Consider the following 27,855-nt stretch of genomic DNA (forward strand, 5'->3'; position numbering starts at 1 on the left):
TGCTAAATTTCAGCTATGGAATCACAGGAATAAATTACATTTTTAAATATATTCAAATAGAAAACAGTTATTTTACATAGTAAAAATATTTTAAAATTGTACTGTTTTTGCTGTAATTTAGATCAAATAAATGCAGGCTTAATGGGCACAAGAGACTTCTTTAAAAAACATTAAAATTCTTACTGTGCAGAATTTTTTTTACTGGTAGTGTAACTGCATTCAACTACAATATAAAAATAGTTTTTTTTTTACCTTTTTTCTTGAGATGATTTTCTTTTTATAAATGTAACATTTGTCACGTTATATGTCGTAAACGTATACGTTTTGTACATACTGAGGTTATGATTCCACAGAGGAGAAAAGTCAGCTATAACAGTGTAACTGTTCAACATTTCAAAGCAAATGCACACATGCAGCGCGCTGACCAGCTCAACCTCTCGCTGAACTGAAGAACAATCGCATTCAATGGCACTAATGTTGAGTACGTCACAGTTTACGTAGCACTTCTTCCGGTTTAAAAAAAAAGTTGTCAAATCGTCGGCCATCTTGGTTCCTGTAACAGCCTGAAATAAATTAAATATTACGACGAACCGGACTACACTACGATTTCATCACGTAAAGTGAGTATAAAAATTATATACTTCGCTGCGTCACTGTTCGGTTGCTATCTACGGCTTGGTTTGGATGAAGCGTGGGTCGTTTTAAGCTTGTGGTCCAATAAAAGTTTTCATCCAATGGACGATTGTTTTGGAGGATGAACATAGGCGCCATTTCCCTCCTCGCTCTCTGAAGCGCTTATTGGTGGCTAGTGGAAGGGAATGGAGGCGGTCAGGAAGCTGTTGGACATTGGTCGCCATTTTGGCTCTGTAGTGTAAATGACTTCTATTGGCTCGCTGGTTCATTTTGAGCCTAAATGGTGGCAGTTTCTTAACTACCAGAACCCTTAGAAACCTTGATTGGTGGAATCTAGTCCGAGGTTTGATTGGTCTGAAGGACAGATCCAAACGTAGTCTTTATTGGTTAGACTGCCTTTACACCGCTTTACAAATATTTTAGGAAAACTCGCTCAAAGCCGTCCAAAACCATCATTATTTCACTTCTCCTAATTTGACGGGAATCACAGTCAACGCGGCCTGCTAACGTAGCGAGCACTGTCTCTACCTTTATGTCGCTGTTTTATAGTCCTTATCTGTCCATACAATCTTACTGACTGTATATGATTCGAGATGTAAACCAGTCTCGCAATAAAAACAAACAAACTAGACAATATGGTTTCATCTATAACAGCGTTACACACGCACACGTATACTGAATGTTTGCATGGTTTCGGTTAGCATGTCTCCCGGTAGCCTGCAAATGCTTTGTCGACTTCGTTCATGAAAAAAAGCATCTGTGGTTTGCATCAATAACAGCGGTTGTTACGGTATATCAAAGGTATAAGAAATGTCTGCCTGTGTGTATAATTTATTCGTGATGGATTTATTCCGTTTGTTTTCATTTAGCACAATGTGCTGATGGTGTCATTGTATACACTGCATAAACAAATGCGCTTCCTATTAGTCACCTATGAATGAAAATAAAAATAAAATACGAACGTCGTAATTACTGTATTTAGCAAAGCCTGTAATTTAGAACATGGTTTTAATGTACCAGGTTAAATGGAGGTCAGTTCACAACACATGAACTCACTATTTACACACAATTCATCAGTGAGCATTTCAAGGCAGCAGCTAACATTACAAGCAAAATATGCTTCTTGACCTTGATTTTACAAGAAAAATAATGGCATTCATAGCAACTATTGCCATAATCTTTCAGCACTCTTGTTGCAAATGATTTACCTGCTTTTCAGGTACATTTTAGTGACAACAGAGTATAGGAATGATTGTGCTGCAGTTGTGCTTTGGTTTTCATCTATACTGTGTGAAGCTTAGCTATCATTTTGATGTTCTCACAAAAGTTAAAAAAGAAGTCAGATTTGATTCTTTATGTAAAATATGAATTCTTAAATCATGCTTTGCATGATTAGATTTGGGCGGAAGGTGCGTAGGCTGTTTTGCATGCAGTGACAAGAAGTTTCTGGAAATAATCAAGGTTATAAAGAATCAAGTGATGATTCAACAGATCAGCAAATTAAGGTGTGATTGCATTAGTAAAACTGTATGGCAGTAGATTCAGCTAAGCAGAAGTGACTTTGACAGCTTGCATAGATTCCTATTTGAAATAACTGGATTTCTAGTGAAAATTTGGTGTGCGTTAGCTGAGTAGTAGTAAAAGTGACTGCACCTTTTATATTATTCCTGTACGAATAACCAGAATTAGATGAAAAGTTAACAAATCTGCATAATAATATTTGCATAACTTAATTTTCAGTCACAGTGTTATATGGTTATACACATTAGAGGTTAAACCATTTAACATGACCCTTCGGGTCAACTTTATATTCATTTAGGACACAACTAACGTTGAGTCTAGGTTTCATGTGCTGCACTGCATGCATGTTCTTGCACTCAAATGAGACTGCAAGTCTGACCTGAGTGACTTTCCACTTTAAATCATGCGGCTACAGCATGCGGCACCCTCTGTGAGACTGCCCTGAGCCAATCGTCGTTCATGGGCTCATTTGCATCACTGCACGCCTGGCCAGTCCGCTCATCCAAGGGGCGGGCTCTAGAGACATTTAGTTTGACATTGTAAATAAGCAAGGGACAGTTGTTTGAGAAGTCAGTTGTTCAGTCCAGCTCCGTCCAGCCACACTGAGAAGACGATCTGCAGGAGACAGATTTTCAGAGGCTCGCAAACCGAGATGCTCCTCCGCCCTCCCCGCGTCCTTTATACAACTTTCTGCTGCTTTTGTCTGGTTGTTTTTTTCTCTCTCGTTCTTTTCATTCCCTGACCCCTATCCTGCTGCTCAAGGTAACTTAAAACAGGAAGTTGAGTGTCTGTGAAAAGGGGCGGAGTGGAGAGGGTAAGCAGGGAGGAGGGGGTGACACGGCCTACAGACGGCCGGCTAAGCCAATAGTGGCTGAGAGCGACTCAGGCTCATTTGAAGAATCCAGCAAGGGGGTGGGATCTTGCAGAGAGGCGGGCCGAGAGTATCGTTTAGCAAGCTAGATTGATTACAGTCGAGTGTTAAAGGGAAAGCAGTCTGGAGATTTTTGTCCCGACTTGTTCTGCTGCTCTGCATTGCTCTCACACTTTTTGTTTCTTTCCATCCTTCCCGTTTTCTCCAGCTCTCCTGCACTTTCTCGTCTCTTTTCCGGTCACTCGCAGGGGTCAGCTCAAAGACAAACAGTAGGGTTGCCAGGCAGAGGCCAACTCCAGGCTCCAGGCGGCTTCAGGGGACTCGGACAGGAGAGGAATGGGAGGGGGTTGTGTGTTTAGGAAAGGGGGAAGGGGGGAGGCTGAAGAAGATGGGCTAGTGGAAGGGGGAGGGGTCGGAACGGGGGGCGGTAGGTGATCGCGCTCCCCTCGGCTCGGGGCTTTGAACGCAGCAGCAGCAGCAGATCGCCTGTCCCACACAGCCTTTTGTCTCTTCCTGGGACAGAGCTTGTGGACTAAAGACAGTTAAGGAGACTTTCGAGATGTCCTCCTGTTCTCCGCCGTCCACAGCGCAGCATATGAAGGGCACGGGGTAAGTGTGACTTACGATTGCAATCAGACAGTAAACCTCTCTCGCTCTCGCTCTCTCTCTCTCTCTCGCTGCAGTAATGGGATGCTTCCTCTGTCCTCCGCTGCGCTTTTCTCCTCCTCCTTTCGTCCTCTACTTTTCCCCTTGCTTGAAATCTGAGTGTACTACTTTGTGTCTTCCGTCCTGTGCATTTTGAAGTCCTTAACCTGACTGCCAATGTTTGACATGATGTAAACATTAACCAGCTGGAAATTTCACTGGTTTCGCCTGCGGAATGTTAACTTTCCATCGTTGGTCTGCATGCCGCACTCTTTGACCTCTAAGTTCAGTTTGACTTCGGACCTCTTGAGGGTCCCGTGCTGTCGGGTATCTCTGGTACATCTGTGATGCTTATAGAGACAGCCCTGGCTGCGTAGGACCGCTAGTCCCGGTTCACCTTTCAAGGCCCAGTTTCGTGGCTTGTTTACACTCTCCTGACAGTGAGGCAGAGCAGAGGACATTATGGATGTGACCATCACGGATTGGGGTTTATATGTGCACTCTTAGCCCCATAGTTCATCATGTACAAACGGCTGTCCTCACACGATGGAATCCGGTCGGATTAAAGACTCTTTTTCGCTTGTGTACTAGAAAGTTTCCATTAGTGATGGTATTAAGGTCCTTTTGGGGAAAGGAGTTGCTAAAAATAACTGTAGGTAGAGCCTTGACTGCTGCGTCTCAGCGTGATATGTTCGCTTAAGATTTTAATATCATTTTAGCTCCTTGCTGCATGATGTTCAAGGGTAAAATGTCACACCTGACTAACGTTTTTGCACATTCCCTCTCATTCCCGGGGTTTGCGCTTGAGGTTGTTTTGAAATGTCAGTGCAGAACCTTTAAAGTTTACAGTTGGTTTTCTCACGCTGGCGACGACACGTCGTCACACCTTGCCACCGCTAACGGGCCCATCGGTGGATGAAGGTCACGGGAATGTGAGAGCGGCTCCCGCATTCGATCCGTCAGTGGGAAGAGTGTGAGACCAAGAGGACAGTGCATCCCTCAGGGGCGCACAGACAAGAGGGGGCCATTCACCATTGCGCTCCTCTAGGGACGGCATCGTTACACACAGTAGGGTCGCCAAGTTGCTGCAGTGAAAGTTGAAAAACCAGTCTCCGTTTTCTTTCTTTCTGTGCTATAGTATATCCCTCACTCTCTCTCCCTTCCCATTTACTGTGTTTTTTTCCCTTTCTGCTTATGACCTTGAGAGTTCAGGGACAGCTTCCTGGAGTTGACGTGAGGCTGAACCAAGGGCAACTTTGGAATGATTGATTGTGAGATTAGACATGGATCAGAGTGGCGGAATCGTCCAGCCCCTATGTTTTTTGCTTTGAACGTTAGAGCAAAACAAGCACGGCTATTTTTCGGTTAATTTGTAATTCATTGCCTGGGTGCATTTTGTTGTGCTCAAGTCGATGATTAACCAGTACTTGCAGCAGGCTTTGTCAGTTATTATTATTTTTTTTTACAAGCTGTCCTTTCTGTGTGAATATTTGGGTAGTTAATAAATCCAGTGTAGCTTTAGAAACATGACCTTTCTGTATGACAGAATCATAGAAAACATCTTTTTTATGTTCTGTCTTTTTAATTATTGTTTAGTTCAATGTTTTAAGTAATATGTAATAAAGCATTGTATGTATTAAAAAGAGGAAGTATGCTTACATGCGCAGGCTTTTGCGTAGTTGCGCTAAGCCCATGAAGTATATATGGCACAATGCGCAATATAATATGTAATAAAGAGTTGTCAGTATGTGCAGTTACAGGCAGGTTATACATCACACAATGTGTGATTGATTATTTGAAGTTTTATATTCTCATCGCATAAATTGTAGCATGTACAGTCTCCTTATCAGAGTCTGTATGACTTTGCAAAACCCTGACTGGTTTCATTTGAGTCTGAACAAGTGTGTGAATGTCATTTTAAAAATACACATTGTGAAGTTTAAGTATATTCATTCTAGCATATGTATCTTTCTCCGTTCACTGTTTTTTTTCACCTGTTCTTGAACATTTTTTCCCCCTCTGGAATGCTTCGATTTCAGATAAGATTGAATTACCTCTATGTGCATTCATCATTTGGTGTGCATTTAGTTTTGGTTTTCCTAAACTATGTAGAGGAGGCATGCTGAGAGCAAAAAAGAGATGTATGACAGGATGTTGAGATGAGTATTAGATTTGACCAGCGTCTCCAGTGGAAAGCTGTTTCTTCTCAGATAGTAAGCAGTTCTGGGGTTAAGTTCAATAATGGTATGTCAAACACAAAAGCAGATTGTTTTGTAGCTTTTAAGTAATGACTGTTAAAATTAGGCTCTTTCTAGAGGTGAGCTTCATGTTTTAGAAGTAGCTTAAGATCTCAAGTCGACACAACAGCTGGCATCCACAACTCTGGTATTGCCTTATCAGCACAGCTGATTTGAATCTCTCCAGCACGAGGAAGAGATTGTTCTAAATTTATATCTGCAGCCCAAAGTGTAGTATAAAAGGCAATTGTTTTACAAGTAGTAACTGTAGGTGAAGTTATTCCATTGCGTTCATGTCACAGCACTTTCTCCACTTATGACTCCTCTTTGGAAGCATCGGGCCATGCTTTCTCCGTCCATTAAATATCTGCCGCACAACCGGCTTAACTCATCTCTTGTCAAGGGGGTAATTTGCGATATCTCAAGTGTTTGAGAACTGCTCGTTCCCGATCACATTGAAATGTTCGAGCGTTCCTTTACTGCAGTCCTCCTGCACGGCGAAAGCCAGGCTGGCAGTGATGTTCTTGCTGATTCAGCCTCTGCTAGCGGCATTGACTTTCTGAGACACAGAGCACCAGCGGTCATTGCCGTCAAGGCAACCGAACAGGTCAGGAGAAATCCTACACCACCGTTGCGTTCTGACTTGCTGAAGGACGATCGTGACTGAGAGTTGAAGCACGTGCACTGAGCCTCATCTGTCTTTTTGTGTCCGCCTACAAGTCTGAAGTTAGTATGAATTCTATTGTGTTGCAGTTGGGTCAATGACATGACACTTTCTGTTTATTCATTTATATTAATTTTCAGTATATTAATATATTTAAAAATGCTTAAAATTGAATTCATACACTATTTGAATACACTTGTTATATGAAGAACATGTTTTTAGCTTCTGAATTAAAATTTATTTTGATATTTTTTGGCATGAAGTCAGAAATGTCAGGGTGATTTAGGGCTCTTTGATTTCAACAATGCGGAAAACACGGACAGAATCGTTAAATCCAGTCATAAAAATGGAATTTATTGTATAAGGCAGAATGTCACGGACTTCATAATAACTCAAAAGTAGGTTAGTACACTTATATCAAATGCAATATGGACTGTGTGAATGAATGACGCAGATAGTTTCGTTCACCACACATATACTGAAGCTCATAAACACATGAACATAATGACATGAGCATTTTATTTTTTATTTCAAGGAAAACTATTGTCATATATATATATAAACAAACGTAAAGCTCTTCACAGCAACCTGTCAAAATAAGTTTGGTTTAACTTGAAGAAACTGTGACAGAAATATATACTTAATGTAATACTACAACTACTACTACAAAGATTTTTAATAAATATTAAATATTTACCAGAAAAAGTATTTACTAGAATTTATTTGCCAGAAAAAAAAAACAACAACAACACAGTATCTCTGAGGAAAAAAAGGAAATACAATTATAAATTAATTAATTAATTTTATAAAATCAGTTAGTTAGAGATGTTTTTGATTATTAAAATTTAATGAAACTATTAAAATGGAGTCCAGAAAATTCATGAAAATATATAAATAAATTCATTTATTCATTCATTAAATAAAACTGAATTTTTGGTTAAAAAATAAAATGTATTTCATAGAGCCTTAAAAATGTAATTTTTGTTAAACTTTTAATAAATTGCTGTTGAATTGTGTTATTAGACATGCTTTTTGATTCATAATTATTTTTTTTTTGAACCATTAAAACAAAGTCTAGAAAAGTTAAAACGGGGAAAAAACAGAATCCAGAAAAATCAAAATGTAAAGAAGAACAGAATTTGGAAGAAAAAAGAATTAGGAAAAAAATAAAAGATTTTTATAGCCCCTAGTGATACAAGAAAAACTCTTAAATGATAATAAAAACCCTAAATCCTGTAATTTGATTAGGGCTGCAAAACTATTAGTTGTGATTAATCGATTCAAATTAAAAGTTTATGTTTACATACTATATGTGCGTGTACTGTATATATTTATTATGTGTATATAAATTAGTGCCGTCAAATGATTAACCCCGACTAATCACATCTAAAATAAGTTTTTGTTTACATAATATGTGTGTGTACTGTGTATATTTATTACGTTTATTTAAATACACACACATGCATGTATACACTTGTAACATGTATACATGCATATAAATGTAACTTAAATGTTACATTTATATATGAAAAAGTTATATATAGTATCAATTATATAAATATAAATGTATACATGTAAATATTTTCAAAATATAGACTGTGTGTGTACTGTATGTACTAAATACACACAGTATACACAAATGTATTATGTAAACAAAAACTTTTGATTTGAAATGCAATTAATCGCGATTAATCGTTTGACAGCACTAATATAAATGCACACACATACATGTATAAATTAAGGAAATAATGTTAGATTTATGTGTAAAATATTTATATTTATATATAATATAAATTATATACAAGTGTTTGCATACAAATACACACAATACATACAAATATAATATTTATATACATAATAAATATACACAGTACATACACATGTATGTAATCAAACTTTTATTTTAAATCGATTAATCGCAACTGTTTGTTTTGCAGCCCTAAATTTAATGCAAATTATTTCTTGGGCAAAAATTCTATTTTAACGTTTGCTTTACTGATAGCTTGTTAATATTTTAAAAAGTAGCCCCTTTTAATTATTATTTTGCTTTAACAAAATACAAAACATAACCTCAAAGGAACAAAGATTCTACCCACAATGCTTAACCAGAGGTCTCGCTCCTCCTATCTCAGGTTGTGTGTCTCGATCTGGTTAAAGGAGTCAAAAATAGCTCCCACTCAAGCAGCTGGTCTAAGCGAGCTTTGATTTAACCTATTTATGTCTCCTTTAATGGCGTGTTATCTCATTTAATTTGCCTCACAATTTCCCAGGTCCATGACAGTAATTGCCGCTGTTATCGCCTGCTAATTATCCAGCTAGTTTTCTTAATGGTCTTACTTGAGATGTTAAATTATCATTTCTTATCAGGCCAGAGCTGGCACATCCACGCTCACAGATGTACGGCAGAAGACAGTCATAAGATCGACACCTGATGCTGTTGCTTCCCGGCCGCCATTGGCCTCCAGTGTTTGTCTTATTATTATTATTGCATGCATAATGAATTTGACTGACAGTTGACTGCTTCAATCAAAGCTGAAATGAGTCTAGAGCTTATCGACAGCAGAATCACATGACATGATACACATTGATATTTGCATTTTGCCTGTCTAATGCCTCTGATTATGATTATTTTGGACTGTGACACTAAACATGATTTTTTTTTACTATCACATGGAGATGGTAACCATCCTAATCCTTCAATATACATAAGAGCACCAAGAGATGAAAGCAGGTCACTGCTTTTCGCCAGTAATCACGCACGTTTCACTGTGTTGCTCCTCCGTTTGACCCACATAGTGAGGCTGCTCGGCAGTCCGACTGCTCCCCCTCCATTAAGCCCTTGGCACTTTGTCTTGTTATTGGATTATGGCTGAACTGCACGAGTCCGAGTACTTTTTTTACTGCCTCGCTCCTGCTCCTGTGGCACCCCACCCTGCTATTTCTGGCCCCGTGTTTTCTTCCAGAGAAAGAGAGAGGTGCTTTGTAGCGTCCGTGGCGGCGCAAGCTCAGGCAGGCTGCCTGCAGAATTCCTCACATGCCATAGTAACCTGCCAGCTTTGCTCCTCTCGCGTTTTCGGTTTGCGTTAGTTTGTGTTTGGATTGTCTCCATTGCGTCAGTGCCGAGCCGTGCTGTCAGAACGGCACATTTGGTCTGCTTCCAAAGCTATTTGGGTATCCAGATGTGCACTCCAGGCTTCAGGTCACTGGCACGAAGGAGGACTTTGTTCTCCAGGTTTTTCACATATGGATTCCTGGCTTAGTTTACACATGGATGAGTTGACCAATCGCCTCATCGACAGTTACGCCAGGCATTTTACTGTAGTGACGCACGGCTATCACACACAATTTTTCAGACTTCTTAAACCCAAACTGAACCGTGTATAATGTGGTTTATTGTGGTTTATTATCTCAAAGCTCAAGAAGTTTACGTCAATTATGAAGCTTGTATGTGAACATTAACCTTGACTTGTTTTGTTTTCTCTCCCTCTTTATCTCCCAGCAGATCTGGAGATGTCGGCAGACTCATTTGGAGCAGGCGGCAGCGATGCCCAGCAGAGCCTACAGTCCTTTTGGCCCAGAGTGATGGAAGAAATCAGGAATCTTACCGTGGTACGGGTTTCTCCTAGCTTTTTTATCTGCGTTCTCACTTGGATACTGTATAAACACTGCCTTTTTCAAAACACACTCCACAAAGTAGTTTTTGGCAAAATGTTGTACCTCATTAATGGGAATTATTGAAGTTATTGTGAGTTCTCCTCTAACGCACTTTCGCACTGTTTCAGAAGGATTTCCGTGTGCAAGAGCTTCCTCTTGCTCGCATCAAGAAAATTATGAAACTGGATGAGGATGTGAAGGTAAGAGCAGCCGAGCTGAATCAACACAATCACTCTAAGCTGATGGCAGCACACTTCCTGTCTTTGATTCTTGAGAAAGTAGCAGCCCAGCGGTTGATGGCAGTACATTGAGTGGCTGGTTGCGTTAGTAATTAGTGGAGTTTGCTATGGCAAGTTTCACTATTACTATTGCTCCCACTTAGGTTGTTTTTCAAATCCTTAGCTGTAAGTATTGAAGTTATGCATGTTCTGCACCATTTGTGCTATAGACATGAATCAAATCATGTGGCTTGAGGATAAGTATGATGCGTTTTGCTCGCCTGCCAAAATACGATTTTAATAGATTTTGATGGAGAGCGCAGAGCTGTTTCTAGGGATCCTTTGGGATAGTAATAAACCAGAATTATAGCAACAGAAAATATTTGGCCGAAATAACAAAAACCTTATTTTCGGTTTTGTCCAAAATGGTGTTCTGATTGTGTCAGCAACTATTTTGTCCACACAAAGTGGACAAGCTGGTAAACATGCCAGTAGTCTAGACATACATCACTGTGACCAAAAATTATTCTAGTGTAGCATTCTAGTGTTCATCTGAAATATTGATAGATTGCCAAAGAACTTTACTGTTAACTAGTGTTTATTTATGACCTGTGGATATGACACTCTGAATGGCGTACCAAGTTCTATTACCCAGTTACCCAAATTCAATTAACAGCTTTTTTTATTTTTGATTTCAATTTTTGGTTAAATTAAATAATACATTTTGTTTTTTGGTGTTGTGGAAAAAAATATTATGACAACTCTCGAAAGGTAATAAATATGACAATTAGGGCTGGGCAATTTTTTCCAATGTTATTGATTAATTCGAATTTATGATTAATTTTGTTTTTTAGAAATTGAGGAATTGCTATTTTGAATAGAAATCTTACCAAACATTAGAATTAGACAGTTTGACAAAATGCCAATAATAACAGTTAAAAAAAAAAAAAAGAATGATCCATCCGCATGTCAGCACACGTTTTTAACCACTCTCATATTACACGCTCATATCGCTATGCGCTATTCACACAGAATGCGCTTTTGTGTTGACAAAGATGTGTCGTGGGCATTTGAATAGGAAAAACATGCAAGAAGATGGGACTTCTTTTAACTTGAGCGCCGGGTTTTAGAAGCAAGTGCAACAGTTAAATTCTTGTTTACATAGAAAAACCTGTGAAAAATTACTACTGTATGTCTGATATTTCATGTTTGCAGCATGATGACAGGCTGAAAGCTGCTGTTCATTGTTTTTACAGAACATTTACAGTTTATAATAGTCTACTGATGTCATACCTTCAGTCATTTTGAATTTGAATTGTCTTGACTTTTACAATATATATATATATTTTTTTACAGCATTTTTCTTGTATTATTTCTTAACATATAATATGTATAAGACAAGTTTGTATGATATAGTTGTAGTTCATGCATCTTTTCTGCTAAGATATTTAACAAGTGATTTGTTTAACATTTACATCATGTTAACAACGTGTGGTGCACTTAAAATTGAATTTTCTTTAACTAGAGGATTAATAAAGTTGTATCAAGTTGTAGTTACATATTCAAGTTAACTAGCTAAAAATCGTAAAAAAACGAGACGTTCTGAAGAAATCTAGTTGTTTTTTTTGTTTGTTTGTTTGTTTGTTTTTTTGCCATATCGCCCAGCCCTAATGGCAATGGTAATGTATTTGGTCTTGGTGGAATAGATCTGCTACACTGCTAAATTACTGCTGCTGCAAAGCAAGTACAGTAACTTGGTAATGCCAATACATATGCAGATATAATGCTGTGAGTATTTTAAGACGTACTGCTGCTGCACAAGTAGCATATATGATGTATGTACCTGTAACAGATCTATAGAGGTGGAGCTGGGGAGGTGGAGTGTTTCAGAGCAACTCTGAAAGCCCATTTTGAAATTCAGTTGAATGCTAACCAGTGTTTAAATGTAAAGCAGCAAGCTCATTGGCTGCGTATGCAACATAAACCGATTAGCTTGTGCCAAATAGTTTAACGGTGTGAATATCACCAGTAAGGACCCATTAGCCTGCCCCATCTAGAGTTTCATGACAGAACTTGGCATTAGTACAACACTACTATGGGATCTTTTTGCATAGTCCACCTTGAATGACCCATAAGTCTCCTAGAAACCATCAGAACATGCTAGCAACATTATATTGACATGTTACAGACTTCTATGAAGACTTTTGCAATGCCCTGGCAACCTTCCTCCTAACCCTAGCAAAGCACATACAAATTAAATAATCCAAATATGATCAATTTAATTCACAAACCACCATTAATGACAGTATGATTATAAAGTTTGGGTTTCCTAGTTGATTTTTAAGTCTCCAAATCAAGATTGAATGTTTTTGTGGTCTTCTCCAAATGAAAAGCTAATATTTTCAGTGGCTTCAGCTGTGGTGCAGTTTGATTTAAACCACTACAAAAACAGTAATCTATTATTTTCTGAGCATTATGAATAGAGAAACTATTAGATCCAGCTGAGTCATCTGGCCATTTTCTGTGAAACAGCCTGATATTGGGTAGTGTGTAAACAATGAATAGCCATTTTCCCAGAACCTCTCGCATGACAACCTCAGTTCCATGTATCGCCAATATTTACTCTATTTGCCAGATCTTTTAACAACGCAACATGCATATAAACAAACTTTCAAGTATAAATAAGAACATGGCATCAGCGCTGCCGAAAGAGCTAGAGGTCATTTCACGAGTGTGGTGAGCCAAGTATTAAGTGGCGGTAACGCACACTAATGCCCTTGTAGTTTCATACAGCGAGAAAAATAAAAACGATTAGACATAAGGTTTGGTGTGTTAGCTTGATGGTTTAACCCTTTTATAATGAGCTCGATTAACCCTAAAGCAGACACTTTTCTTCTCCTTTGTGCTCAGATGAACAGTACAAATATATTATGATGTTGTAGATGCCACAGGGCATGATCTTCCCACACAGCCTTAGCTGCGTGGGAAGCAGGCATGGGGTCAGGGTGTTGTCCAGACGCTTAAAATATCCTACAGCTTAGAGTGGGAAGAGAGAAAAGCCAAGGCAATTAAGAGCTCAAGGAGCACCGGCATGGGCAAGACCCTGGATCAGATCTTGATGTAGCCTCTTAGGCCACTACGCATGTCCATCCGTCTAAAGGCAGGCCGAAACATATTGGGCATGAGTGTAGTGAATGTCTAGATAGGATAGTATGTTGTCTTTTATTTTCCTTGTACTGACTTGTTTTGGTAATCCTCCATAGATGATCAGTGCCGAGGCACCGGTGCTGTTTGCCAAAGCGGCACAGATCTTCATCACAGAGCTCACTCTCAGAGCCTGGATTCACACTGAGGACAACAAGCGGCGCACACTACAGGTCAGTCATGTTCATTCCCGACTTCCCTTTGACCTCTCATCCAAGCCGGCGGAGATAAACCAGTCTCCTCTGTGACAAAGTTATCTTTTTTTTTGTGTTTGTTCCTGTTTTTTTGGACTGAGATGGAGGAGGAGGCAGGAAACGATAGAGAGAAGATGTTGGGTGGGATCAGGAAATGACCCTGAGCTGGTTTTAAATTGGGGTCACTTCCACAAAAGTGCCACCCTGTATTTCAGAGCCCTACCCAATAAATCGATTTAAGATGAGCTTGGGTTTATTTCCTGATTCCACCTACCATCTTCCCCCTATTGTTTCCTGGCTGCTTCACCATCTCCATCCAACACAACAAAAAAAAGATTTTTGCATATTTTTAATGAAATCCTAGAGCTTTCTGACTCTGCGATTCTGACACATTTGAGGCCCATAAGGTAGTAAGGACATTGTTAAAATAGTCCATGTGACATCAGTGGTTCAAGAAGAATGTTATGAAACTGTGAGAATACTTTTTGTGTGCAGAGAAAACAAAAATAACGTCTTTATTTGTCAATTTCCTCTCTTTCGTATCAGTCTTCGTTGCACTGACACAGGCGTTCTGATGTAGAACCTGGATGCGCTGTGCCTTGTTTACAACCAGAGAAAGACACATTTAAACTTTTAGAAAAAGTTTTAAAAAAAAAACAAAAATGGTCTCTCCTAATACTACATGTGCTGTAGTCGTGACACAGCTTGTCTGTTTATGGGAAGAGCCCCACACAAGCCCCCCCAGGGCTTATCTCTGTTCCACTGTACCGTAGAGTCTAAGAGTACATCTCCCATGACCCACTTTTTTTTCCCCCCTGATTTTGCTTCCCTGGGCTGTGAAACACTATCCTGAACCCTGAATGATACTTATAAAGTGGTCCCTTAATGCTTGGATTGAAAAAGTGTGTGTGTGTGTGTGTGTGTACATAATATATACATACATACATACATACATACATACATACATACATACATACATACATACATACTATGGAATGCCATTCAGGAAATAATTATATTTATAATATGAAGTTTGAGTGTATGGAATGAAAGTCTGAATATATGGAAGGAAAGTATGAATATATATTGAACGAAACTCAGAATATATAGAATGAAAGTCTGAATATATAGAATGAAAGTCTGAATATATAGAATGAAAGTCTGAATATATGGAATAAAAGTCTGAATATATGCAAAGAAAGTGCAAATTAAACAATTCTCACTAAGTAATGTATAGCTTGCTTTATCCTCATTACCAGAGCAATAGGCTTTTGAGTTGTGATTCATTTAAAATGTTGACTAAACAAAACATTTTTAGTGGGGTACTGCACTGTTTTTTACAGTGCAGTTTGGAGTCACATCATCTTGAAGATCATATTTCCATTATTGCAACATTCTTAGTGCATCAAATTTCCTTCAATAGCTACAAATTTTGTTCCATAAATTCAGACATTCATTTTATATATTCATACATTTATTCCATATATTCAGACTTTTATTCTGTATATTCAGACTTTGATTTTATATATATTCTGACTTTAATTCCATATATTCAGACATTCATTTTATATATATTTAGACTTTCATTCCAAATATTCAGACTTTTTGATTTTTTTTTTTTTTTTTTTTTTTTTTTTTTTTTTTCCCCCTTTTTTTTTATTGATTTGTTTTTTAAAATAGAAAAAGAGAGAGAGTTCATTTGCAAAAATACAACAGTTTTCAAAAATCATGTTTTTTGATTGTGCATTCCAATTAATTAATCTCTTTCAAACTGCAGTTGGGTCATTTTGATTAAGTAAAAATAACAAAAAGATACAGCTAACTAACACAATATAAAATAATAAAAAAAGATTTATATTTGTGTGTGTATATATATATATATAAAAATGAAAACATAGTCTGTCATGTAATAGCCGATGTCAGTGTAGCCTTTTTCCGACGTGGTGTTCAGCAACAGGTTTCGTCAGTGAACAAAGCTGAAATGACTGTTAGACCATCTCTTTAATATGTAGATTGTATTAGCGCTCAGCCTGTGAGCTTGCAGCTGGCCCACAGTTCCATTGTGAAGGCATCACGCCAATCGGTGTCGCCACGACAACTGTCGTCAATGGAACAACTGCATGGATGTGACCCTTTACCACCAGATATTAATCATGGTGCTAAAAATAGCTGCTGATCTGGGGGGTGACAATGGGTGGTCTTTGCAGCCAATATCCTGTGGAAAATACCACTAATAGTTGGTCTGTGGGGTGAAATCGTGTCACTGTTCACTGAGAACTGTTCCGAATACATTATCATATGTGACGCCACAAAACCAGCCATAAGTAGCACCGGTATAGTTGTAGCAAGAGCCAACAATACATTGTATGGGTCAAAATTATCTTTATGTTCTGTGAAGATATTTTGTAAATTTCCTACTGTAAATATATCAAAACTTTATTTTTGTCCTTTTGATAAGTAATATGCATTGCTAAGAACTTCATTTGGACAACTTGGTGATTTTTCTCAATATTTAGATTTTTTTTTATTTTTTTTTTTTTTTTCACCCTCAGATTTTAGATTTTCAAATAGTTGTATAAATCTCAATTTTAAAAAAACGGACCCTTACGACTGGTTTTGTTGTCCAGGGTCACATATTGTAGTATCAGATAGTGCCGTACAGTTTTATTTTTGAAACAAAAAAGAGCATCATCTCTTTTTATTTCTGTGACCTTTTGTTACATGAGTTGTTTTAGTCTTTTTTTTGGATTCGTTTTAGACTCTCTGGTCTTATTTTCTGTTTTCCAGAGGAATGACATCGCCATGGCCATCACTAAGTTTGATCAGTTTGACTTCCTCATTGATATCGTCCCCCGCGATGACCTCAAGCCTCCAAAACGACAGGTGCGGAAAAGAGAGGAGCTTCAAGCTGTCAAAATTCATCATCGTCTACCTTTTTTTTTTTTTTTTTCTTCTTCTTCTTCTTCTTCAGCGTCTATGAAGAGGAGATGGTGGCGTGTTGTCTTTGGTAGCCTGGGGGCGCTGTAAACATCCTTGACTGGAAGCTGGGTGTAGGGTTTGTGAAGGCTTTCAGTCGGATGTTTGCAGCGGCCTGCTTCCTCTATCTCTGCACACCCAGATATCATGTTTATTAATTTTTTCTATGCTTATTTTACAAATGCAGCCATATCATGTGCCTGATTTCGAAAACAACCATGTGTGAATGGCAGGGTGAAAAAGTCACAGATTTGACCAGTCACTCAGATGCTTTACCAGCCATTTTCATTGTTTTATTTAAAATAAGAGATTACTACATGAAATTTAAGAAAAATGTGATCCTGGACCACAAAACCAGTCTTAAGTAGCATAGGTATATTTGTAGCAATGGGTCAAAATTATCGATTTATCATTAGGATATTAAGTAAAGCTCATGTTCCATGAAGATATTTTGTAAATTTCCTACCGTAAATATATCAAAACCTTATTTTTTATTAGTAATATGCATTGGTAAGAACATCATTTGGACAACTTTAAAGGCAATTTTCTCAATGTTTATTTTTCAAATAGTTGTATCTCAGCCAAATATTGTCCTATCATAACAAACCATGGAAAGCTTATTTATTCAGCCTACGATGTATAAATCTAATTTTTTTTTTTTGTGGTCCACGGTCACATATACATATGCGTCCTCTTCAACAGAACATGTACTTTGAATTTACAATATAGTGTAGATTATTTGCCAGTCACACCCAGCGCACTTCCCCTTTCTGTAGAACGCATTAGCAACATAAAGAGAAACAACTTTCCTTTCAAGAGTTGCTTAAGTCTGTTCTTTGAGATCTGAGTGCATGTATTTATACAGTTTGCAATTTTTCTAGTTCATATGATATATTATCATGTTTTATATATGCGTCTTTGTTCGAGCCGATGGCTTTATGATCCTGCTGCGTTTTTGTGTGTGACCAGGTGTGTAAACATCCTACACTCTCAGCTGTGACATCACCAAGCTGGGAGAGGGATGTTTACTCTCTTTGTCACAAATAAATCTTCAGGAATTGATGGAGACGAAATGTAAAGATACACTTCTGGGTACAAATGTTTGGGTATTCCTGCTGTTTGTGTGTCAGAATAGCACAGCTGATTGCCTGCCATTATGCTGCGGTTTAATGTGGGAGTTCAGGCCACAGACTGCAGCTAAAGGTCTCGTTTCTGTCCAGCTAGAAGATTGCATTACTCGCTCTTGCTTTGCCTATAAGTAATTTATCCTCATCCTGCCTCTAGTGTTACAGAGCTAAAATAATTTATGGAGATGTAACCAGCTGATAGGCCTTATGAACTCTTGATTTCATCTGTGTGTGTTTATGGGATTATTGGATGCTCTCTTGCATTTATCCTGTTGAAGTTTGCTGCAATGTAAGGTGTATCTTTCTCTATAATTGTGCCTGTGTGTGTAGGAGGAAGTGCGTCAATCCGTCGCCCCAACTGAGCCGGTTCAGTATTACTTCACTCTGGCGCAGCAGCCCAGCGCGGTGCAGGTCCAAGGTCAGCAGCAAGGCCAGCAGGTGGCTGCTCCCACCGCAACCACACTACAGCCCGGACAGATTATCATCGCTCAGCCCCAGCAGGGCCAGGTAACCATCATGCACTCGCCACAAACACTAAAATGAAGTGTGTGTATATGGACTAAAACTGCTTTTGAAATCACATAATTTACATAAACAGTATGTGAAAAGAGCAGTGTGTCCAAAGTGGTGTTCATAAAATATTAGGCGAAATTTTGACTTGCTACCAAGCGTGCATCTGATAAACATTTTACTAGGTCACTTGACAATGACAACATAGCGAATAAAGTATGTTAAGAGTGCATTTATACAACGCACATTCATATTATATGAAACATGCTTTTTTTTTTTTTTTAGCAGTCGCAAAATACCTACCCATTCAGAGAGCATGTGATTTTTAGATGCAGCGTTCATTAAAGTTTAGCAAACATTTGCATTTAAAGGGATGGTTCACCCAAAAATGAAAATTAACCCATGATTTACTTACCCTCAAGCCACCCTGGGTGTATATGACTTTATTCTTATGCTTAATACAGTCTGAGTTGTATGAAAAAAAAAAAAAAATGTTATGGCGTTTAAAAGCTTTATAATGGGAGTGAATGGCTGTTAAGATTTTAAAGTCCAATAAAGTGCATTCATCCATCATAAAAGTACTCTACACCGCTAAGAGGGATTAATAAAGGCCTTCTGTAAGACAAATATACATATTTATAACTTTATAATACTGTAATCTCTGGCTAGCTGTCGTATACACGTTCACACGTTATTTTTTTGGGTGAACTATGCCTTTTAAACAGGAGAAACAGCAAATATATTGACGACTCATCTAGCAAATTATTATAAATAGCTATGATGTAACTAAAACCTCTTGACTATTTAAAAGAAACAGGCTACTCTTGATTATCTCCCGCCCAATCTTCCTGTTTTAATAGGAAATATGTCAACACAGGAAAGAAAACTGGCATCTGGAGGACACTGTTTGCCCTTGTAATTACCCTAGTGTATATTATACTACAGTCTGGTGGACAAAAGGCTGAAACTTTATCGTACCTACTCTCTCACACAACACTTGAGCCCTGATTACTTTGATCAGCCCATTACAGGATCATTTGAAACATGATTGGTGAAGGTTGAAAGCCCAGAGGTGTCATTCACACGTTGCTATCAGGTGAACGGTAGAGTCCAGTCACTCTCTTGTGATGTCTGTTCAGCATTCTTAGCATTAGCACAGCAGTCCTATCCATACCTCTCCTTTTTTGTTTTTATGTATTTTAACTTTTTATTTTGTTAGGTTCTACTGATTTAAATTCCACCAGTGTGAGGCTTGTTTTTACTTTCTCACTCCTCTTCTCTGTGGTGAACCTTATTCTCTCTCTAAAGATCAGTGCTGCTTCAGCAAGTTGTAGTTTGCTGACCTGTCAGACTTGGGCAAAGTGGTGCTGCAGTCACCTTAGAGAGCACTTGGGACAAATTTATACAGTGGGGTTCAGGAATGTCAGACCAAAATGAAATGACTTAAAATCTAATTTTAACCTTTTTTATTTTAAGTTCATCTTTTTCACTTTATGCTAATTATAGAATTTATGGGGAAATAGCAAAACAGAAGCATTTTAAGTAGTGGTGTCAAGTAGTGTTGTTCTTTTATATATATATAAATAATAATCTAATTAATTTCTGTGATCAAAGCTGAATTTTTTTTTGCTTTTGCTTAATATTTTTTTGGAACCTGTTATTTTTTTTCAGCATTCTTTGATGAATACAAACATTAAAAACAAAGCATTTATTTAAAATAGAAATATCTTTTCTAACAATATATGCTACTGTTCAAAAGTTTGGGGTCAGTACATTTTTATTCTTTCTTTTTTTTTTTTTAAAGAAATTCATACTTTTATTCACCAAGGATGTGTTAAATTAATAAAAAGTGATAGCATAGATTTACATTGTTAGAAAAGATTAATATTTTAAATAAATGCTGTTCTTTTTAACTTATTCATCAAAGAATCCTGAAAAAAAGAATATATTTGGCTGTTTCCAACATTGATAATTCTGGTAATAAATCAGCATATTAGAGTGATTTCTGAAGGATCATTAGGACTTTAGTAACAGCTGGTGAAAATTCAGCTTTGCATCACAGGAATAAATTATATTTTAAAGTATATTAAAATAAAAAACTTTATTTTATATTGTAATAACATTTTGCGGTGTTATTGTTTTTTCTGTATTTCTGATAAAATTATAATGCAGTTTTGATGAGCATAATGTTTTTTTAAAAAAAAAAAAACATTACAAGTCTTACTGATCCCAAACTTTTGAGCGGTAGTATATATTCAGTATTTTTAAGTATTAATTATTTTAGTGCAAATTGTACGATTTAACAAAAGAAAAAATTAAAAAACATCTTACAGGCCTCAGACATTTGAACAGTAGTGTATGTACAAAAGTCGGAAAGAAGTAAGGTAAGAGAAGAATAGTGGTGTTAAGAATTTATGCATAGGAAGAAGTCGACATGTTTTGACAAAACATTTGTCAGATTGTGACCTGTTCCTTCATGTGCTCTGTTCAGGCTCTCTTCTGTTTACCCTTTAAGTAAAAATGTATTGTTAGTGAGGTTTTATCTTCATACCTGAGGACAGAGAATCGGTTTAGCTTCATCTCACTGTCTGCTCACTGCTTTGTGCTGCTATATGCAGTCATTTCTCCCGAAATGCAAATCTTCCATAAACTGTTATTATTTTCCAATTTTACACTAGAGCTTGCACTCATCTGACGCTTCATCTCCACTGCTGATTTAAACTCTGCTTCAGTTAATGCCTGTTCACATCAAATCTGAAACTACAGAATGAGACAAAATATTAAATATTCACACTTGAACTATTAACACTAAATCCAATGCAGATGTTTTTCCTTGTAAATATATTATGAATTGTAAAAATATTGATATTTTGATTACTATTTCAGGCTTGGTGTGAACTCAGAGTTGTTAATTTATTTTTAATAGTTTTATGCATGTTTTATGTAATTGCAAAAATGTGGATATGGTGTCTGCTCATACTAAATGTGACACGTCATGCTTTCATTTCTTTACACTATTTGTGGCTTTTCAGAACATTGCCTTTTTTTTGCTTTGTATATGATATTGAAGAATGCGCTTTGCATGTGCTTGCTTGTGTCGTCAATTTCACTCTCTCTTTCTTGCATTATTTCCTCCTCTTCCTCAGGTATTACAAGGAACCACTATGCCGCAGCTACAGCAGGTGCAGGTTGCTCAATCACAGGCGACCCCTATCACGGTAAACACCTCAAAGCTCTCAAAATAGGCCCCTATTTTTCCCCCAAACGTCCTTTTTTTATAGCTTTTTTTTTTTTAAAGACAGTTGAATAAGAGCTGTATTTTAAAGCACAATACATCAGCAAAATTATTCTTGTATGGGTACTATATCATATGCTGTACATTAAACAGTGCAGCAAACAGAAGCAGGTATGATAATACAGTGTTCGTGCCTGAAGGTCAGTCTTGTTATTGGTTGTATAAGTTTGTTTTTGTTTGTTTAACAACTTTAACATCAATTTTTTTGGAAAAAGTACTGATATTTTTATACATCCATTTCAAGATTTTGAATTACATTTTAATTTTTTGGCAGTTTGCTTATGTTGTCATGCATATGACAAATGAATTTCTCTCAATTCATATGTGGTCATAAAAATGTAATTTATAAAGTTATTTAAAATAGTATAGCATGCCACACTGCCAGACTGATCATGTCAACTACACTACCAGTCAAAAGTTTTTGAACAGTAAGAGTTTTAATGTTTTTTTTTTTTTTTAAAAGAAGTCTCTTCTGCTCACCAAACCTGCATTTATTTGATCCAAAATTCAGCAAAAGTAGTAATAATGTGAAATATTTTTACTATGTAAAATAGCTGCTTTCTATTTGAATATATTCAGTGTCACATGCCCTTCAGAAATCATTCTAATATGCTGATTTGCTGTTCAAGAAACATTATTATTATTATTATTATTATTATTATTATTATTATTAATAATAATATTTAAAACAGAAACCGAAAAATCCATAGATCAGCATTTATCTGAAATAAAACGCTTTTGAAACATTATACACTATACCATTCTGAAGCAATTATAGAAAAAAATTCTAGAAATTAATACTATCAATTAAGAAAGGATTTAAATTAATCAAAAGTGATGATAAAGACATTTAGAATATTATAAAAGAGTTCTATTTCAGATAAAAGCTGTTCTTCTGAACTTTGTATTCATCAAAGAAACCTGAAAAAATTCTACTCAGCTGTTTTAAACATAATAATAATAATAATAATAACAAATTATTATATGTTTTTTTTTCTTTGTTTTTTTTTTTGAGCAGCAAATCAGAATATTAGAATGATTTCTGAAGGATCATGTGACTGGCGTAATGATGTAATGATAATAATAATGATAAATAGTAAAAATATTTCAACATTTTACTGTTTTTGCTGTACTTTGGATCAAATAAATGCAGGCTTGGAAAGCAGAAGAGACCAATTAAAAAAAAAAAACATTAAAAATCTTGCCGTTCAAAAATTTTTGACTAGTAGTGTATCCATACTCCTATAGAATAAAGTTCAGTTGTTTTATAGTTTAGTTTCCATTTAGATCTTTTAATATGGTCTTAGCAGTAGTCAATAGGAATTTTTCTCCATTGTGTGATGTGACCACAGACCTTGTATTTATTGATTTGAGCTTCAATCTTGTGGTTACTGAAAATGAGACTTCAAAAGGAATCTTATAACATTTTGAAATGAGAAAACTGTCATTTTATATAAAAACAGCTCTTTGCTAAAGTTTATATCAATATTGTGGATATTAAGGATTCAGCCATTTAGCTTTGCCATCACAGGAGTAAATGACATTTTAAAATATATTAAATTGAAAGATTAAATATTTCACAATATTACTGTTTTTACTGTATTTTGATCAAATAAATGCAGTCTTGGTGAGAAAGAAAACATCAAAAACTTTCAAAAACATTAAAAGTCTTAACCCTAAACTGCTGAACAGTAACGTGTCTGATATAATAAATATAGCTAAGTAGTTATCAGCAAAACCAAAAAGAGCAGCTGATATTCACTCAGGACAAAATCTGCAATTCATATGCCCTTTACTTGATGCTACATGAGGTCACTGCACGTCTCAGGCCAGATAAAGTTGTGCTGCTTAATAAATTGCTCTTGCTTATCGGGTGTCAGTTCCTGAAGAGGAGAGATCATCTGTCACACCTCTGCAGTCAGCGCCCAGGTTTCTCCGTTCGACACGAGAGGCCCAGGGTCACAGTCTTGCATCTCTCCCCTTTCCTCAACACGTCTTCAGTTTCACTTTCTTTTGGAGGCCTTCCCAGCCTACAATACGTTGAGCTGAAATGCCAACGCTAGTTCGTCAGGCTAAAAAATGCACACAGCATATCAAAGCGCAACATGTATACAAGTTTGAATCCGCAGTCCCACCCTCATGGCTTTCATCCTTTGTCTTTCAGAGTGCTCCGGTGACCATGCAGGTGGGTGAAGGCCAGCAGGTGCAGATTGTGCAGGCCGCTGCACAAGGACAGGCTCAGGCGCAGGCAGCACAGCCGGCTGGACAGACTATGCAGGTTATGCAGCAGATCATTACCAACACGGGAGAGATCCAGCAGATTCCAGTAAGAACTTAGGAGAGAAGATGTTTCCCTTTTATTTTTGTCATTTGGCCTTTTCAAAAGGATTATAAATTGGTTATAGAATAAAAAGTAGTGCAGCAGACCAGGCAAACATGCTTGTTAGAGCTATGTTGGAGGAAATCTCATCATTGCCCCCTTGTGGTGTCCTTCAGGTGCAGCTCAACACCGGCCAGCTGCAGTATATTCGCTTGGCTCAGCCAGTCTCAGGAACACAGGTTGTTCAAGGACAAATACAGACACTTGCAACAAACACTCAGCAGGTAAATCATGAAACCTCTGAAGAAGTACATATATATTAACTCCAGTGAAGAGCATTAGAGGAGTGTTTGGGACACTTGTTTAAAATTGTCGTTATTTTTTCATTTGGTGACACTAATGGCTCAGATGTCACACACTTCACCTTTAAGCAATTGTGTGTTTCACACAGTACATATTTCCTTCATTTGAAGAATTGAATTAAATTGATGGGTGTAATTTTGTTGAATTGTTTTTTAGATTTCACAGACAGAAGTACAACAGGGTCAACAACAGTTCAGCCAGTTTACTGATGGCCAGGTAATGATTTAATGCTTTTGTACACACACACAAAACACTTCATTCTGTATGATTTATGAGCTTGTTTTCTCATGGAGACCTAAAAAATGTCCCCAAAAGGTATTACTATCCACCTTATTTTTTTAATGCGGGAGTGAGCTGTTTTCTGGTAATGTGTGAGACTTCTGGTTCGTAAGCCGCTGTGGGAAAATAAGAAGAATAACAAAGTGCAGTAAATGGTAAAACTGTTTGCATTACAAACCACTGTACTCATAATTAAGATAATACATTAAAATAACATGGTAAGACAGATGGACCAGATGGCAATATTAACCAGCAAAATGAGCTATTTTCTACAGCTAAAAATAGCTGCATGTGGATAAGGCCAGAAGCCAGACACATTACATTTACAAATGGCTGAGTTTGCTTATAAGGAAAAAATAAGGTGGATAGTTGGTGGATAATTTGGTCCCCATAATGTAGTGTACCAGTACACACACACAGATTTCCATTCAAAAGTTTGGGGTTAGTAAGACTTAAATCTCTTATGCTCGAGGCTACATTTGTTTGATCAAATATACGGTAAAATTAGTAATATTGTGAAATTTTATTACAATTATCTGTTAATATTATTTAAATAACATTAACTGTTAATATTATTGAAATAATAACATTTACTAAAATAACATTTTTTGCTATTTGAGTACATGTAATTTATTCCAATAATGGCAAAACTAAATTTTCAGCATCATTACTCCAGTCTTCAGTGTCACATGATCCTTCAGAAATCATTCTAATATGCGGATTTGCTGTTCAGGAAACATTTGTTATTATTATTATCAATATTTAAAACAGTTGAGTACTTTTTTTTTCAGGATGAATAGAAAGATCCAAAGATCAGCATTTATCTAAAATAAAAAGCTTTTGTAACATTATACACTATACCATTTAAAAGCAATTATAGAAATTATAGAAATTAATACTTTTATTTGGCAAGGATGATTTAAATTGACCAAAGGTGATGACATTTATAATGTTACAAAAGATTTCTATTTCAGATAAACGCTGTTCTTAACTTTCTATTCATCAAAGAAACCTAAAAAAAAAATTGTACTTGGCTGTTTTCAACATATTAATAAATGTTTTTTGAGCAGCAAATCAGAATATTAGAATGATTTCTGAAGGACCATGTGACTGGAGTAATGATATTAAAAATTCAGCTTTGAAGTCACAGGAGTAAATTACTTTTAAATATATATATTTAAATAGAAAACAGTTATTTGAAATGGTAAAAATATTTCAATATTGTACTGTTTTTACTGTTACTTTGCAAATAACTGCAGGCTTGGTGAGCAGAAGAGACGACGTTAAAAACATTAAAAATCTTACTGTCCAAAAACTTTTGACTGGTGGTGTTATGTGCTATGTAAAACTATAATTACATTCTCTTAAAGGGATAGTTCACCTAAAAATGAAAATTCTGTCATTATTTATCCCTATGTTGTTCCAAACACGTAAGACCTTTATTCATGTTCAGAACATAAATTAAGATATTTTTGATGAAATCCGAGAGCTTTCTGACCCTGCAACTACCATGTTCAAGTCACAGGAAGGTAGTAAAAACATCATTAAAGTAGTCCATATGACATCAGTGGTTAAACCTTAATGTTTTTATGTTGTCTATGCAGGGTCAAAAAGCTCTCAGATTTCATCAAAAATATCTTAAATTGTGTTCTGAAGATAAACAAAGGTCTTACAGGTTTGGAACGACATGAAGGTGTGTAATTCATGACAGAATTTTCATTTTTGGGTGAACTATCCTTAAAAGAAATTACTTCAATAACACACATCCCTCCTTTTCTTCCTGTGACTCTACAGCAGTTGTATCAGATCCAGCAGGTGACAATGCCGGCAGGACAGGAACTGACCCAGCCCATGTTCATTCAGTCCACCAATCAGACGGCTGACGGGCAGGTCACCACGCAGGTCAGTGCGGACTGAGGCTGTCCATCCGAATCCTCACTGGTCCACGAAGCTCCCGATGCCACCAACCGCAATGAAGGAGAGGAGCCGCCACACACCAACACCCAGTCCTTCCACTTCCTTTCATCTCATGCCATATCTTGATCAAGTTCTCCGACTGGTTTAATTCAGCAATCAAATAATAAACTTCAGATTTAAGCTTCATATTTTACCGTCCAAAATACACGTACTGCTGTTTTGTTAACAGAGTTTGGGTCTCGTTACTAAAGTGCTGGAAGGATCAACGTGTAATGGCAGAGATTTGATTTCTGCCATATTAATTTCAAATGTATGTCTTCTGCAATATGGCTAAACAATATGAACCCACTGTCTTCCTTGCAGTATAGGTAGAATATGTCCTTGTTTTATAGTTCAGTGTGGATATGGGTAGAGATTATGCTTTCAGATCTGTTCAGTGATAGTGATGTTAGAGTGAGGCTTGTGAAACCTGAGCTTGAGGGCACTTCTTTTGTGGAAGAAAAAAATCTTTTTTTTTTTTTTTTTTTTTTTTTAAAGCCCTCATCCATTTTGACAGATTATGCCATCTCATGATGTGTAGAGTTCTAAACTTGATAAAAAGCCATAATCTACACATTCTGCATCTCTGTAGTTTAACTCTGTAATTCTATAGTAATTGTATTAGTTCAGTTGTAGTATCTTGTATAGTTTTGAAATTTGATAACATTGTATTTGTTAAAGGGCTTCTTATTGTTGGGTTTTCTACATGCAGGAATGGTCCTCTTCGTGTGAATGTGTGTGAATGTGTAATTGACGTGCTTTTCTTGCGTGTCTTTCTGGACCAGTTTTAAAGAGACTTCCTCTGCCCCTTGAAATTAAACTGCTCCACTGTTACCGACTTGTAAAAACAACACCTTAATTAAATAAAAACCCTTTTATATAAACATTTTTAATACCAATTGTAACTTTGTTTTCACTGCCCTTTTTTTCTTCATCTTATAATTGTTGGTCATGTTTTGCATGTAGTTATGACTGCCAGCATGATATGCAATACCTAGGTACAAATTTTATTTTTGTGGGTTTTTTTTTTTTTTTTTGGAAACAGACCTTGGTTTGTGGGAAAATAAAAACTCCCAAAAAGGTTGGAAGTTGTATTTTTTATTTTTTTTTTATCACAGCTTTGGCAGTGCATTGTAAATAAAGTCTTTTACAATATCTTTAAAATAAAGTGTTTCTGGTGGATTGAGA

The 27,855-nt window shown here is 36.7% G+C and overlaps 1 protein-coding gene across 10 annotated transcripts; it reads left to right on the forward strand.

Annotated features, from left to right (window-relative positions):
- Positions 1-493: 493 nt before the first annotated feature.
- nfyc (nuclear transcription factor Y, gamma) lies at positions 494-27,853 on the forward strand. 10 transcript variants are annotated; one of them, XM_051136521.1, is made up of 11 exons: positions 494-620; positions 10,071-10,180; positions 10,354-10,425; positions 13,707-13,820; positions 16,629-16,724; positions 18,275-18,451; positions 21,601-21,672; positions 23,914-24,075; positions 24,246-24,353; positions 24,589-24,648; positions 26,506-27,853. In XM_051136521.1, the coding sequence occupies exons 2-11, from the start codon at positions 10,082-10,084 to the stop codon at positions 26,626-26,628; spliced, it is 1,083 nt and encodes a 360-aa protein (XP_050992478.1). In that variant the 5' UTR covers positions 494-620; positions 10,071-10,081; the 3' UTR covers positions 26,629-27,853. The 10 variants fall into 10 exon arrangements, with proteins under 10 accessions (XP_050992478.1, XP_050992482.1, XP_050992479.1 ...); XM_051136525.1 differs by having other exon boundaries at positions 10,357-10,425; XM_051136522.1 differs by having other exon boundaries at positions 495-620; positions 10,074-10,180.
- The last annotated feature ends 2 nt before the right edge of the window (positions 27,854-27,855 follow it).

This window comes from Labeo rohita, chromosome 19 (assembly GCF_022985175.1).
Source record: "Labeo rohita strain BAU-BD-2019 chromosome 19, IGBB_LRoh.1.0, whole genome shotgun sequence".
Lineage (NCBI taxonomy): Eukaryota > Metazoa > Chordata > Actinopteri > Cypriniformes > Cyprinidae > Labeo > Labeo rohita.